This window comes from Anolis sagrei, chromosome 3, assembly GCF_037176765.1.
Source record: "Anolis sagrei isolate rAnoSag1 chromosome 3, rAnoSag1.mat, whole genome shotgun sequence".
Lineage (NCBI taxonomy): Eukaryota > Metazoa > Chordata > Lepidosauria > Squamata > Dactyloidae > Anolis > Anolis sagrei.
The window spans coordinates 195,801,753-195,815,658 of NC_090023.1; the positions used below are offsets into that span (position 1 = coordinate 195,801,753).

The 13,906-nt window shown below is 40.2% G+C and overlaps 1 protein-coding gene across 1 annotated transcript in view; it reads right to left on the bottom strand.

Annotated features, from left to right (window-relative positions):
* DOCK1 (dedicator of cytokinesis 1) overlaps positions 1-13,906 on the bottom strand; it is a 530,863-nt gene that overhangs the window by 373,009 nt on the left and 143,948 nt on the right. Inside the window, exons 24-25 of the mRNA XM_060768624.2 lie at positions 10,883-10,953; positions 5,767-5,873 (exon numbers count right to left, since the gene is read on the bottom strand). Of these exons, the coding sequence (XP_060624607.2) occupies positions 5,767-5,873; positions 10,883-10,953 (178 nt within the window). The remainder of the gene's footprint in view (positions 1-5,766; positions 5,874-10,882; positions 10,954-13,906) is intronic.

Consider the following 13,906-nt stretch of genomic DNA (forward strand, 5'->3'; position numbering starts at 1 on the left):
ATCAGATGAAGCCTGCACTTCTTTTAAAGCATTTTCGATTTTTATTTTTATTTAGTGTCGAGTATTATACTAAGACAAATGATATCCCTTCATTTGGATCAAACAACTCAGTTTAAACCAAATGTGCCAGAATGCTTTTCCTGACAAGTGACCATTTATTCACCTTGAGTTTCTTCCAAGTGAAGGTACTTTCCCTCTCACTGCTGTATAAGCAAGACAATTTCTCACATCACCAATCTAGGTCTGAATTATCATAACAGAAAATACAATAAACAGGAAACAGTTCTACCATGAATCTCTAATCCCTATTGAAATATTTTCAGTTTAGATTTTGAACTCAAACACATACTCTGAAAGCAATTAAGAAAAAAAGTTTTTGTAATGGTCAAATTTTAACCAAGCCAATTATGCAATGAGCCCCCGGTGGCGCAGTGGGTTAAACCCCTGTGCCGGCAGGACTGAAGACCGACAGGTTGCAGGTTCGAATCCGGGGAGAGGTGGATGAGCTCCCTCTATCAGCTCCAGCTCCTCATGCGGGGACATGAGAGAAGCCCCCCACAAGGATGATAAAAACATAAAATCATCCGGGCATCCCCTGGGCAACGTCCTTGCAGATGGTCAATTCTCTCACACCAGAAGTGACTTGCAGTTTTTCAGGTCACTCCTGACACAACAAAAAAATTATGCAATACCTAAAAATAATAACATTGAAACTTTTTTCTATTAGTATGTGTATATACAAGACACACACATAGAAAGAGGGGAGTTAACAATGGAAAAGCATGCTGTAATTCAGAATTATATAGCAAGGAAGAACAAGGAAACTTATTTATCATAGTCCTAGCCTACGTTTCAGTCACAAGCTTCACTTGATTCATTTTTCAAATATGTGACTTTGGCTTTAAGCAAAGTCCACAGCAAACAAATAACACTTTCGAAAGCTTTTAGGACTTGGCTCACTTTTGACATTTTATGCAGTTGCCCAAATTAGTCTGATACAGGCTTCGGTTGCCCACGTTTGGTCATTTAGGGTTGCTGACACAAATGTTTACATAATCATGAGGTAAGAACATTCCTGTTCCCAATGTTACATGTGACTCCAAATGCTGAAGTTGACACCTCATAAAGTTAAGCTTTATGAGGTGTCAAAGTGGAGCCCCTAGTGGTACAGTGGGTTAAAGTGCTGAGCTGCTGAACTTGTTGACAGAAAGGTCGCAGGTTCAAATCTGGGGAGCGGTGTGAGCTCCCACTGTCAGCCCCAGCTTCTGCCAACATAGCAGTTCGAAAACATGCAAATGTGAGTAGATCAACAGGTACCGCTCTGGCACTCCATGCAGTCATGCTAGCCACATGACCTTAGAGGTGTCTATGGACAACGCCGGCTCTTCGGCTTAGAAATGGAGATGTGCAACAACCTCTAGAGTTGGACATGACTGGACTTAACCTTTACCTCTAAAGTTAAGCTACTAAACAGTAGACTTACAAGGTAGAGCTACAGAAGCAGAGAAGGAAAGTTATTTATCATGTCAGAAGTGACCGTCTCATCTTAGGTATTAGTTTTGGGCATGTTTTACAAAAAGGACAGGGAACCTTTTTGATGTGGATATGTAATTGTTGTGGATCTGTGAATCTACATTAGTGAAATCTGTTTAGGGTTAAATGATATAGCCCAGTGGTTCTCAACCTGTGGGTCCCCAGATGTTTTGGCCTTCAACTCCCAGAAATCCTAACAGCTGGTAAACTGGCTGGGATTTCGGGGCGTTCTAGGCCAAAACACCTGGGGACCCACAGGTTGAGAATAACTACTATAACCCAAATGAGATCAACACCTCTCCCTCTCTTTGTTTCTCTCCCATAAAAATATTCCGACTTCAAATAAGGTTTCTTTCTTTCCAGTTAATATCCAATCCAAACACAATCCTGACATTATAGAGCCCAAGGACATTACTCTCCCATCCCTGCCACTGAATTTTGCACTTTCCCTTAGCTCTATCTAGGAATTTTGCACAAACTCAGAGCCCTCTGAATTGCTCCCATGGTACTGTTTTCATGATGTTATGTTTTATTGTGATATGTTTCTATTTGGATTTGTTTTCTTTTTATTTTATTGCATTATGTTTTAATTCTGTGCTCTCTGGGCTTGTCCCTTTGTAAGCCGCCTCGAGTCCCTTCGGGGGGATGGAGGCAGGGTATAAAAATAAAATAATTATTACTATTATTCTGTACTGGGCAAGGATTAACAGCTTCTCTTTCACTGTGTATATCTTTTTCTAATTGATATGATGATTGATATTCCTTTCATCCTTTCCAATCCCCAACCCCTCCCCCGGGCCAATGTACTACTCAACCCTCCCAATGGCTATTTTGTACCATGTCAAGAGTAGGAAAAGGGCTGAGATGCATCTGCTTATGTCCCATAGGGAAAATAATTAAACCATCTGCTAAAGCCTCTGGAGGACCCCAAAGGACATAAATCATGTCACTTCTATGAGGACATAGATTGATGTGTGTACAATTCCTTCCTCATCTTACATTAAATCCAAGTGCTGGTGAATGGCAAGCTGTAGCATTGTTCACAACATGGAACTACTGCATATAGGATACTACTAGAGGAAGGTCAAACTACTTTGCTGTCCTCCAACAGTGAGCTGCCATGACAGGCCATGGTGCAGGCTAAATGGAGTGGCACAGGAGGTTGGATATTGCCCAGAGATCGTTTCCTGTCTCTGTTTCTAAAACTCAGAACCTTCACATTTTTGTGTGTGTCAGGAGCGACTTGAAAAACTACAAGTCGTTTCTGGTGTGAGAGAATTGGTTGTCTGCAAGAACGTTGCCAAGGGGATGCCTGGATATTTACCATCCTGTGGAAGGCTTCTCTAATGTCCCTGCATGAGAAGCTGGAGCTGACAGGTGGGAGCTCACCCCGCTCTCTCGATTCGAACCGCCGACCTTTTGGTCAGCAGTCCTGCTGGCACAAGGGTTGAACCCATTGCACCAACGGAGGCTCCTGAAAACTACTGAACAACCACTGAAAGTATCTTGAACCAATACAATAAATAACCTGAGAAGTGAATGAGGAGCACAGGAACATTACCCAGTGTCAATTGGAAAGCAAAATAAAATGCATAGCTGCATACCATAAAAGCAAACTCAACTACTAGTTCTTAAATTTAAATGATAGCTCTTCTAATGATAAATTGGAATGGATACTACAGGGAGAGGAAGGTTCTTAGAGCTGGGCTTCCAGTAGTTGATGAAACACCCTTACTTCATATTTCTTTCATTCATTCATTCATTTTTGTAAACAAACTGAATAAATGTTATGAATACAAATGTGTTGCTATTTTAATTTTTTAGCTTTTTTCATGTTCTGTCAGCTACTTGCTACCAAGCAGAAGCCAGATTGTAAATATTTTGAAGTAACTCACAAACATTGCTTCCTTGACAGATAGAAGACTCCCTCTAGTAAGGAAAGATCTGGCACCTCTTGGACCTCACTAATCAATTCCTCCCTACTCAGTGTTATGAGTCAAGAGGGGGTACTAGGTGCTGGGTAATAGGCAGTTCAGAAATATGTTCCTATTCTCATGCTTCAACTACTGAAAAGTATCTCGCTGAGGATGAGAGAGAGCTCGAGCCATATTTGCTGACTGACCTGTTATAAGAGTGGCAGTAAGCAAGACAGATTTTATCCTTGAACTGCTAAGTGGTTTTTTGGTCTGACCCTTTAGCAAGGTCTGAACTTGTCAATTTTTGGTCAGTGAAAACCGGAGAATGGGAACCAATCCAAACGTATGTAGCATATTCAAACTGTAGTTTCCACTTTTGAGGTACATTTCCCAGTTTGGACAAAAGAAAGGTAAGGAATTGGGAGTGTGAAAGGTGATGGAGGGAAACATAAGAAAGAACATTGAATCTGAGGACAACAGGAACTATGCTTTGATAATACATGTGAGCTGATGTTATAGAGTGGGTCCTATCCACTGGGGCTTAATTCCAGGTCCATCCTGGATACCAAAATCCATGAATGCTTAAGTCCTATTATATTCAAGGTGTTGGCTTTAGCCTATCAAACACTTCCAGCCTAGTTTACCTGTCCCAACACATCTCCCTCTATGAAACATCAATGAGATTAAAATCTTCTGGAGAGGCCCTGCTCTCGATCCTACCTCCTTCGCAGGTGCGATTGGTGAGGAAGAGAGATAGGGCCTTCTCAGTGGTGGTTCCTCAGCTATGGAACTCCCTCCCCAGTGAAATTAGATCAACACCCTCCCTTTTGGCCTTCAGAAAAAAAGCAAAGACATGGCTGTGGGCCCAAGTCTTTGATTAGTAAGAAGTGTGAGAAATAAATAGGAAATATGTGCAACTGACAATTGGAATGGCTTCTTACTATGCTCTGGATTTTGTGATTTTAATGTTTCTACTAATATGTTTTAATTCTATGTCTTAATGTTTAAACTTATATTTTATGGTTTAATATGATTTAAACGGTTTTAATTTATAGTTACCATATTTTCCGGCATACAATGCAACTGGGGATGTAAGACCACGCCCAACGTTTAAAGATAAAATACAGAGTTAGGGATATACTCGCCGTTTAAGACTACCCCTCTTCCAACACTATGCCCCCGCCCCCCCCCCCCCCCCACTCTCCTTCCAAGGACCTCCGCTCACCTCCTCCGAAGGCCACTGGGCTTGCCTAGGCTCAAGGAAGCGCCTCCGGATGACAACTCCCAGCAGCCCCGAGAAGTGGCATGCTTTGGATGTGCTCAGAGGAGGTGAGTGGCAAGGGAGGAGGAGGTCCTTGAAAGGCGAGTGGGGAGAACGGCGGGGGCAGCAGGGAAAGCCCAGCGGGCCATCACTCCCAGCCAGTCTCCGTGGCAATGCTGCCTGCCACCCTTCCTCCCCATGCCCTCCCTCTGCCCTCCCCCTCCTCAGGCCATGCCACTAAGGGAGATTTTGTTCTTTTAAAAAAAAATATATTACTATTTTAATTTATACCTGGCATACTATACTACCCCCGACTTTTCATAAGATTTTCCAGGCTTAGAAAGCCGTCTAGTACGACGGAAAATACGGTACATGTTGTGATAGTTTGATTTGATGCTCTGTTTTTTTACATGTATGTTTGGCATTGAATGTTGCTATGATTATGTTGGAAACCTCTTTGACTCCCCCCAGGGGTGAGAAAAGTGGTATATAAATACAGTAAATAAATAATAAATTAATAAATAAGATATACAACAGCATAGTAAAATGGCATCCCTTATATAAAATGGCAAAATCAAGGTTTTTGGAATTTTTTAAAAAATATTTTCAGGTATAGATCGGATTATGCGCAAATGACTACGGAATCGACCTTGGATCATGATTTTTGGATGGCATGATTTTAATACTGAATGTAATTTTTAAAATATTTGACTTGGATCAATTTTTAACTCAACTGTTTTAGAGTTTTAATGTCTCTATATGTTGCAAGGCATTGGATAATTGCCTATATGTAAACCGTCTTGAGTCCCCTTTGGGGCAGAGAAAGACGTGGTATAAATAGGGCAAATAAATAAATAGTGGATGCTTATATCCATAGATGCAGCATCTGTGGGTACAGAGAGTTGCCTGTGCATGTATGCATGTGCATGTGTGTGTATATAATCCCAGATGTACACGTCTATAGTCATTTGACTCACAATGGACTGACAGAAAACAAACAATGTGACAATTTAATGTTTCTTTAGAGATTCTGTTGTTGTTTTTTTTTTCCCTTACCGTGCTGTGTGAAAAGGTCACTATGAACTATTTCAATCAAACAGTATAGCTTCTGAATTGTCAGGCGGCCCATTGGAACATTCAGTATGAAATCTGTAAACAATTTGCTAGCAAAAAAGAAGAAGAAGAAATAAAAGGAACAAGATTAATATTGCATTTACACATATATGCGACAAAAATGTAGCTGGCAGTTTCCATTAAAAGTTTTGGGGATGTAAATTCAAGAATCCATGGGAGTTTGCAGAAAGCAATTTAAAAGCGTATTGTAATCTCTTATAATTCCGACGCACAAGATTCAGTTCGAATCACCAAGGATATTATTTGTTTCCACATTGTTTACTTAGCCTAAAAACTGAATGTTTCACATATCTCTGAATTTATACATTGATTTATTCCACTAAAACAGTTCCCTAACTTGTTTACTTAGCCTAAAAACTGAATGTTTGACATATTCCTGAATTTATACATTGATTTATTCCAGTAAGACAGTTGCTTAACTTACTGCAGTGCTAGATCTGTTTATATGAGTGAAACATAAATGTAATATTTTGCTAAGGTTCACTTACTGAGATACCTAGTCCATATAAATCACTAATTTGCATGCATATCTTCATCTATACATGCATATTATTTATTTATAGTATTTATATTCCGCCTTTCTCACTCCGCAGGGGACTCAGGGCGGATTACAATGCACATATACATGGCAAACATTCAATGCCAGTTAGACATACAACATATATAGACAGACTCAGAGGCAATTTAACATTCCAGCTGTGCCCAAGCTTTTCTGGCTTTATGAGGGCATGCTGTATTCCTGGCTCGATTCCGGCCACAAGGAGAGCTGTCGCTTCACCGCTTCATTGTGACACCGAGTCCTTTGATGGAGTACTTCCTTATTCTTCTGCACGCTGCTGGAAGGTTTTATGGCGTCGTAAATTAGTTAAATTAGCCTCCCCGCATAAGCGGTACCTAAATTTTCTACTTGACAGATGCAACTGTCTTTCAGGCTTTATAGGTCAACAGCAAGCTAGACGAATGGCTGGAAGCTCACTCCGACCCAGGCTGGCTTCGAACTCATGACCTCTTCATCAGTGGTGCCACAGGTAACTGCCATCTTTGGGTGGATGAAGACTGCACTTCTATGCTGGGACAGAGCAAGGGACTTTCTTCCTCTACCAAAAAGCCTATATGATTTCTATGCAGGCCAAAGAGGAGAGAAATATAATTCCCTTTTTCTTCACCTATCCTAATCAGCCAACATGCACAGAACTCATGTTCAACTATAGTTAAGCAATTAGAAAGAATGCTAAAATAATTCTATCTTGCTTGCTCACCTTGAGGAGAACATCGACCTACCAAATTACAAAAAGGATTATTTAATCCCTCCAGCATACTGGAATTGTAAAGTAGATGCCCTGGGATTTGAAGGAACAATGCCAGCATGTCTTAAGAAAACAAACTGAAACAGTTAGGACCTAAGTACATGTTGTATCAACTGTGTCCTTCCTAATGAGATCCCTCCAGAGTTCATCACCATCACATTTTCCTCTCACATATTTCTCTCATCGTCCTCTGTTGATGTGAATGCTACATTCGTCTGTTCTATATACAGGTGTTTGACTAAGTATTTCCATGTAGGTGCCCCATTAAGACTGAGACTGCAGAACAGAGCCTCCCAAATGCTATTGTTCTGTATTTATTTTCTCAAAGTCAACCACCACTACATTTTCTTCTGTTCCTCTCTTCTAATACACCTTGTGTTCTTGTTTCCAAACTACCTTAGCAATTACTCCTTTATTTATTAATCTTATATCCTACCTTTGTCAAAACATGGGATTTAAGGTGGTTTACAATAATTCTAAAAGATACTACTAAAACGTTGATTTACAAAGATTAAAAAGAATTAAATATTCACTGGGTTGCTGTGAGTTTTCCAAGCCATATGGCCATGTTCCAGAAGCACTCTATCCTGATGTTTTGCCCACATCTATGGCAGATATCCTCAGCAGTTGTCAGGTCTGTTGGAAACTAGGCAAGTGGGGTTTATACATCTGTCGAATGTCCAGGATGGGAGAAAGAACTCTTATCTGTTTGAGGCAAGTGTGAATGTTGCAGTTGACGACCTTGATTAGCACTGAATAGCCTTGCAGCTTCAAAGCCCAACTGCTCCCTGCCTGGAGGAATCCTTTGTTGGGAGTTGTTAACTGGCCTTGATTGTTTCTTGTCTGGAATTCCCCCCTTCTCTGAGTGTTGTTCTTTCTTTACTGTCCTGATTTTAGTGTTTTTAAATACTGGCAGCCAGATTTTGTTCATTTTCATAGTTTTCTCCTTTCTCTTGAGATTGTCCACACATGCTTGTGGATTTCAATGCCTTCTCTGTGTAGCCTGACATGGTGGTTGTGAGAGTGGTCCAGCATTTCTGTGTTCTTAAATAATACACAGCATCCAGATTGATTCATGAAAGTGCTCTGCTATGGCTGACTTCTCAGGTTGAGATAGTCTGCAGTGCCTTTCATGTTCCTTGATTTGTGTTTGGGCCACTGAAATCCACAAGCATGTGGACAATTTCAACAAAAAGGAAGAAACCATGAAAATGAACAAAAACTGGTAAAGATCATTTTAAAAAAATCTTTAAATGTATTCAAAATATAGTCTCTACCCATCCTGGCAACAAGGTCTACTTCCCTTGTATGAGGACCTCTGCACATTACTGGGAAGAATATTATATGGCAAAGCTTAATAAAATTGGACCATGATTCAAAGAAGCTTCCAAAAATGGCCTCCTGTCACTCACTGTTATTGTTTATTTGTTCACTTGCTTCCGACTCTTTGTGACCTCCTGGACCAGCCCATGCCAGAGCTCCCTGTCGGCCGTGGCCACCCCCAGCTCCTTCAGAGTCAAGCCAGTCACTTCAAGGATACCATCCATCCATCTTAACCTTGGTCGGCCCCTTTTCCTTTATCCTTCCATTTTCCCCAGCATCATTATCTTCTCTAAGCTTTCCTCTCTTCGCATGATGTGGCCAACGTACTTCATCTTTGCCTCTAATATCCTTCCCTCCAATGAGTAGTTGGGCTTTACTTCTTGGAGCATGGACTGGTTGGATCTTCTTGCGGTCCAAGGCACTCTCAGAATTTTCCTCCAGCACCACAGTTCACAAGTGTCTATCTTCCTTCGCTCAGCCTTCCTTATGGTCCAGTTCTCACATCCGTAGGTGACTATGGGGAATACCATTGCATTAACTATGCAGATCTTCATTGCCAGTGTGATGTCTTTACTCTTAACTATTTTATCGAGATTGGACATTGCTCTCCTCCCAAGTCGTGTCTCCTGATTTCCTGGCTGCGGTCTGCTTCTGCAGTAATCTTTGCACCTAGAAATACAAAGCCTGTCACGGCCTCCATGTTTTCTCTCTCTATTTCCCAGTTATCAAGCAGTCCGGTTGCCACAATCTTGGTTTTTTTATGTTTAACTGCAACCCAGCTTTTGCACTTTCTTCTTTCACCTTTGTTAGAAGGCTCCTCAGCTCCTCCTCACTTTTGGCCATCAAAGTGGTATCATCTGCATATCTAAGGTTGTTAAGGTTTCTTCCAGCAAATTTAACCCCAGCCTTGCATTCGTCAAGCCCTGCACATTGCATGATGTGTTCTCATACAATGTGCCATACGCTTTTCCCAATTTTGAACCAGTCTGTTGTTCTATGGTTCTTACTGTTGCTACTTGATTATTATACAGGTTCCTCAGGAGACAGACAAGGTGATTTGGTATAACTCACTAGTGCATTTTAAAGTAAAACACACAAGAAAATTTGAATCAAAGGCATGGTTCTGATCAGCATATATAGTTATATGTACATTTGAGGGAAAGTAGCAAAGAACAGAAAAACAATTCACTTGTGATGAGTGGGTAGAATTTGGTAATGTCCAAGGCTGAATGAGCACATGGAAAAACAAGTGTGGGATTAACTTGCTGGACAGAAAATAAATAAACAAAAATATTGGGATATTATCTAGAATTAGGGAAGCAGGACATATAGGAACTTGTCAGGAGGATGATCAGACAATATTAAATGATTCTTAATTACAAGATAATAATGGCCAGGAAGCACAAAGGTAACAGGAAAAAGAGATAGCAATACACACTGAAAGACGAAATTCCAGGAACCTTGCAATCAAAGAAACGGAAGAGACATTAAATTACAGAATCAACTTAACAGTAGCAAGCTACTTAAGTACATGACAATTCTGCAAGCTGGGACTTTTTAAAATTTGTGATAGTTTATCAGGAAAGTACATCTTTCCTTGTGGTTTATGACTAAATAAGATTAAGTCAGACTAAATAAGATTAAGGGGCTATGGTGGCACAGTGAGTTAAACTGCTAAGCTGCAGAACTTGCTGACTGGAAGCTCAGCAGTTCAAATCTGCAGGATGAGATGAGCTCCCATTGTTAGCCCCAGCTTCTGCCAACCTAGCAGTTGAAAAACATGGAAATATGAGTAAATCAATAGCTAAGGCCTCGGCGGGAAGGTAAAGGCACTCTATGCCATCAAGCCGACCACATGACCGTGGAGATGTCTATGGATAATGCTGGCTCTTTGGCTTAGAAATGGAGATGAGGATCACCCCCAAGAGTCTGACTTGACTAGACTCAATGTCAAGTGGAAACCTTTACTAAGAGAAAGCATGGTGCCTAATTTATATTTAATGCTTGAGACTTCAATACATCATCCACAAAAAAGGAAAATCAATATCCTCTGAAAAATATTTATTATTATTTATTAAAAATAATTATCCTAAAGTGCAAAGAGTTGATTCCATATATAAAAAAGGCTTATAACCTTGTGTCAAATTTTAAATGTGAAAATAAAATACCAACAATAAAATGCTACATTTTCCTTAGACATATAGAATTGTTTCATGTAGTATAGAGCAAAATGTAAGAAACATTTTGGATCCTATTGGATGTACTTTTTACTGAGTGCATTCAGGACATTAGTATTAACAACACAATCCTACATGCGTATGTGCAGACAGAAGACTGTATTTATTACAGTCACATTTACTAAAAGGTAACTTATATAGAAGATTCTTATTTTAACCATTGACACTTACCTAAGTTCTTTCGGGTCAAAAACAAGTTTCACATCATTCACAATAGTGGGCAAATATTTAAGTGCAGCTCCCTAAAAGAGAATACAATAAACTGAAATCATGTGCATATGAAAGGAACATGTATTAGATAAGAACGACAGAAGCAAAAATAATCAACATCTTTCTTGGACCACAGATTATTACAGATCACCTCACAAGAATCTCAATAAGTCCCTGAATCTTGTCTGAACATGCAGGTCCGATTTCTGATCCAAATTGGGATTTGAAGCCAGTCTAGACAAGCCCCTGATACTACAACTTCTTTCTTTCTTGAGTCATTCTATCTGTCTTCTTGAATCCCAATCTGATTAGAAGAAGGTTACTAAAATGATCAAGGGTCTGGAGAACAAGCCCTATGAGGAGTGGCTTAAAGAGCTGGGCAAGTCAAGCCTGAAGAAGAGAAGGCTAAGAGAAGTCATGATAGCCATGTATAAATATGTGAGAGAAAGTCATAGGGAGGAGGGAGAAAGCTTGTTTTCTGCTGCCCTGGAGACTAGGACGCAGTGGAGCAATGGCTTCAAACTACAAGAAAGGCGATTCCATCTGAACATTAGGAAGAACTTCCTGATTGTAAGAGCTGTTCAGCAGTGGAACCCTCTGCCGCAGAGTGTGGTGGAGGCTCCTTCTTTTGGAGGCTTTTAAACAAAGGCTGGATGGCCATCTGTCGGGGGTGCTTTGAATGCGATTTTCCTGCTTCTTCACAGGGGTTTGGACTAGATGGCCCATGAGGTCTCTTCCAACTCTATCATTCTATGATCATGTATTTTCCCCACTTTTCTTCTGGCATCACCCTATGCTGCTTGAGAGTCTGGAGAATGTGTAGCCCTTGGAAGAACAATCCCTGCAGATATTTCCTGAATCTTTGTTCTACAAATTTCATTTGCATCAATATATTAGACTCTTATGCAGATTCGCTAAATTGTGTTTTCCTTGGGTCCCCAGTTGAGACTAAAATCCAATTGTGGATAATGTTATCAATGATACCAAACAATATGCCACCAGAGCCAAAGTAGCCTCGTCTAACAGCTCTAGAGCGACTTAATCATGTCCTGTTTTGTTATCCATTAGCCATCACATTTATAATCATCTTTGTGACTAAAAATTCTGCAATTAATATAAACTACTTTAGGGTAAAGTTCAGGGTACATTATTCAGTATAATTATTTTAATTAAATCCATTAGCATATCTTTATATAAGATAAGAGCTATCAATGATACAAAATAAGCTTCCTCTGAATAATGCATGAAGTAATTATTAATTTACATATTTCTCAAGATGACGTCTATTATACTGATTTTAGTTAGTGAGTAATGAAGGAGAAATTTACAAAACCCATAAATATAGCTGTTCTCTTTCCCCAAAGAAAATATGGCTCACTCCACAATTCAGAGAAGTGTCCTGTCATTTTCAGAAAAACAAAATAGCCTAAACATATTTTCTTAAATAAATAAATAAAACACAACTGCTCTATATTTTCATGAATATGACGAATGTTACAATTTTATTTGCATGGGAAGACCTAGAGATTAATCAAATCCGTGAATAATCAAATGCACAAATGTCAAATGCACAAATGTAGAGGGCCGTCAATATATCCTAAGTGGGTGGTTTTTAGGATGTCATGCCCTTCCCTAAATTAGAATGATTTTTCATTTTACTCTCTGTTTTGGTACTTCCATACAATTATATAAAGTTCTGTCATCATGACTATTGTCATCTGAGTCCCTTTCTACTCTTCCCTATATCCCGGGATCTGATCCCAGATTATCTGCTTTAAACTGGATTATATCTATATATTTTAAATAATTTTTACCCTGCTCTTTCTCAACCCCAAAGGGGACTCAGAGCAGTTTCCAAATTGGCAATAATTCAATGCCACAATAAATATAAACATAGAAACACAATATACATTATACACTAAAATAAATAAAAATCATAAATCAATTCATAGCTGCCTATTGTAAAGTACTGTTCTCCAAACTCTTGGTTCCATAGGCAGGTTTTAACTTTCTTTCTAAAGGACAGGAGAGAGCGAGCCGATGTAATTTCACTGTGGTGGGAGTTCCATAGCCAAGGGGCCATCACTGAGAAGGCCTTGTCCCTTGTCCCCACCAGCTGCACCTGCGAAGGAGGTGGGAACAAGAGCAGAACCTACCCTGAAGATCTTAGTGTCAGGGTTGGTTCATAGGGGGAAGATATGTTTGGACAGGTAAGCTGGGCCAGAACCATTTAGAGTTTTATAGGCTAAAGCCAGAAATTTGAATTGTGCTCGGTAGCAAATTGGCAGCCTGACGCAACAGGGGGATTGTATATTCCCTGTATGCTGCTCTGGTGAGCAATCTGGCTGCCATCCATTGCACTACTTGAAGCTTCTGAACAGTCTTCAGAAGCAACCACACATAGAGTGCATTGAGGTAGTCTATTCAAGATGTAACAAGAGCATGGATTGGCGTCACATTGAATCTTGCCATTATTTATGTGTAAACCGCTTTGAGCCCCCCCCCCCTCCCCAGGGGTGAGGAAAGGCAGTATATAAATAGTGTAAATAAATAAATAAATAAATGGACGAAGATAGCCAAGTCTGACTTCTCAAGGTATGGACACAACTGGTGCACAGTCTTAATTGTGCAAAAGCTCCCCTAACCATCGCCAAAAGATGGGGTTTCAGGCTCAGTGATGAGTCCAGGAGAACTCCCAAGTTGCAAATCCGTAATTTCAGGGGGAGCGTAACACCATCTGGCACAGGATGTAACCTATACCCTGTTGGGCCTTTCGACTGACCAAGAGTATTTTTGTCTTGTCTGGATGAAATTTCAATTTGTTTGCCCTCATCCAGTTCGTCACAGCTGCCAGGCACTGGTTTGGGACCTGGACAGCCTCCTTAGCAGAAGGTGGAAAAGAGTGATAGAGTTGGATGTCATCTGCATACAGATGGTATCGAATTTCTTATATGGGATAAGAAGACAGTGTGGAATCAGATCCTG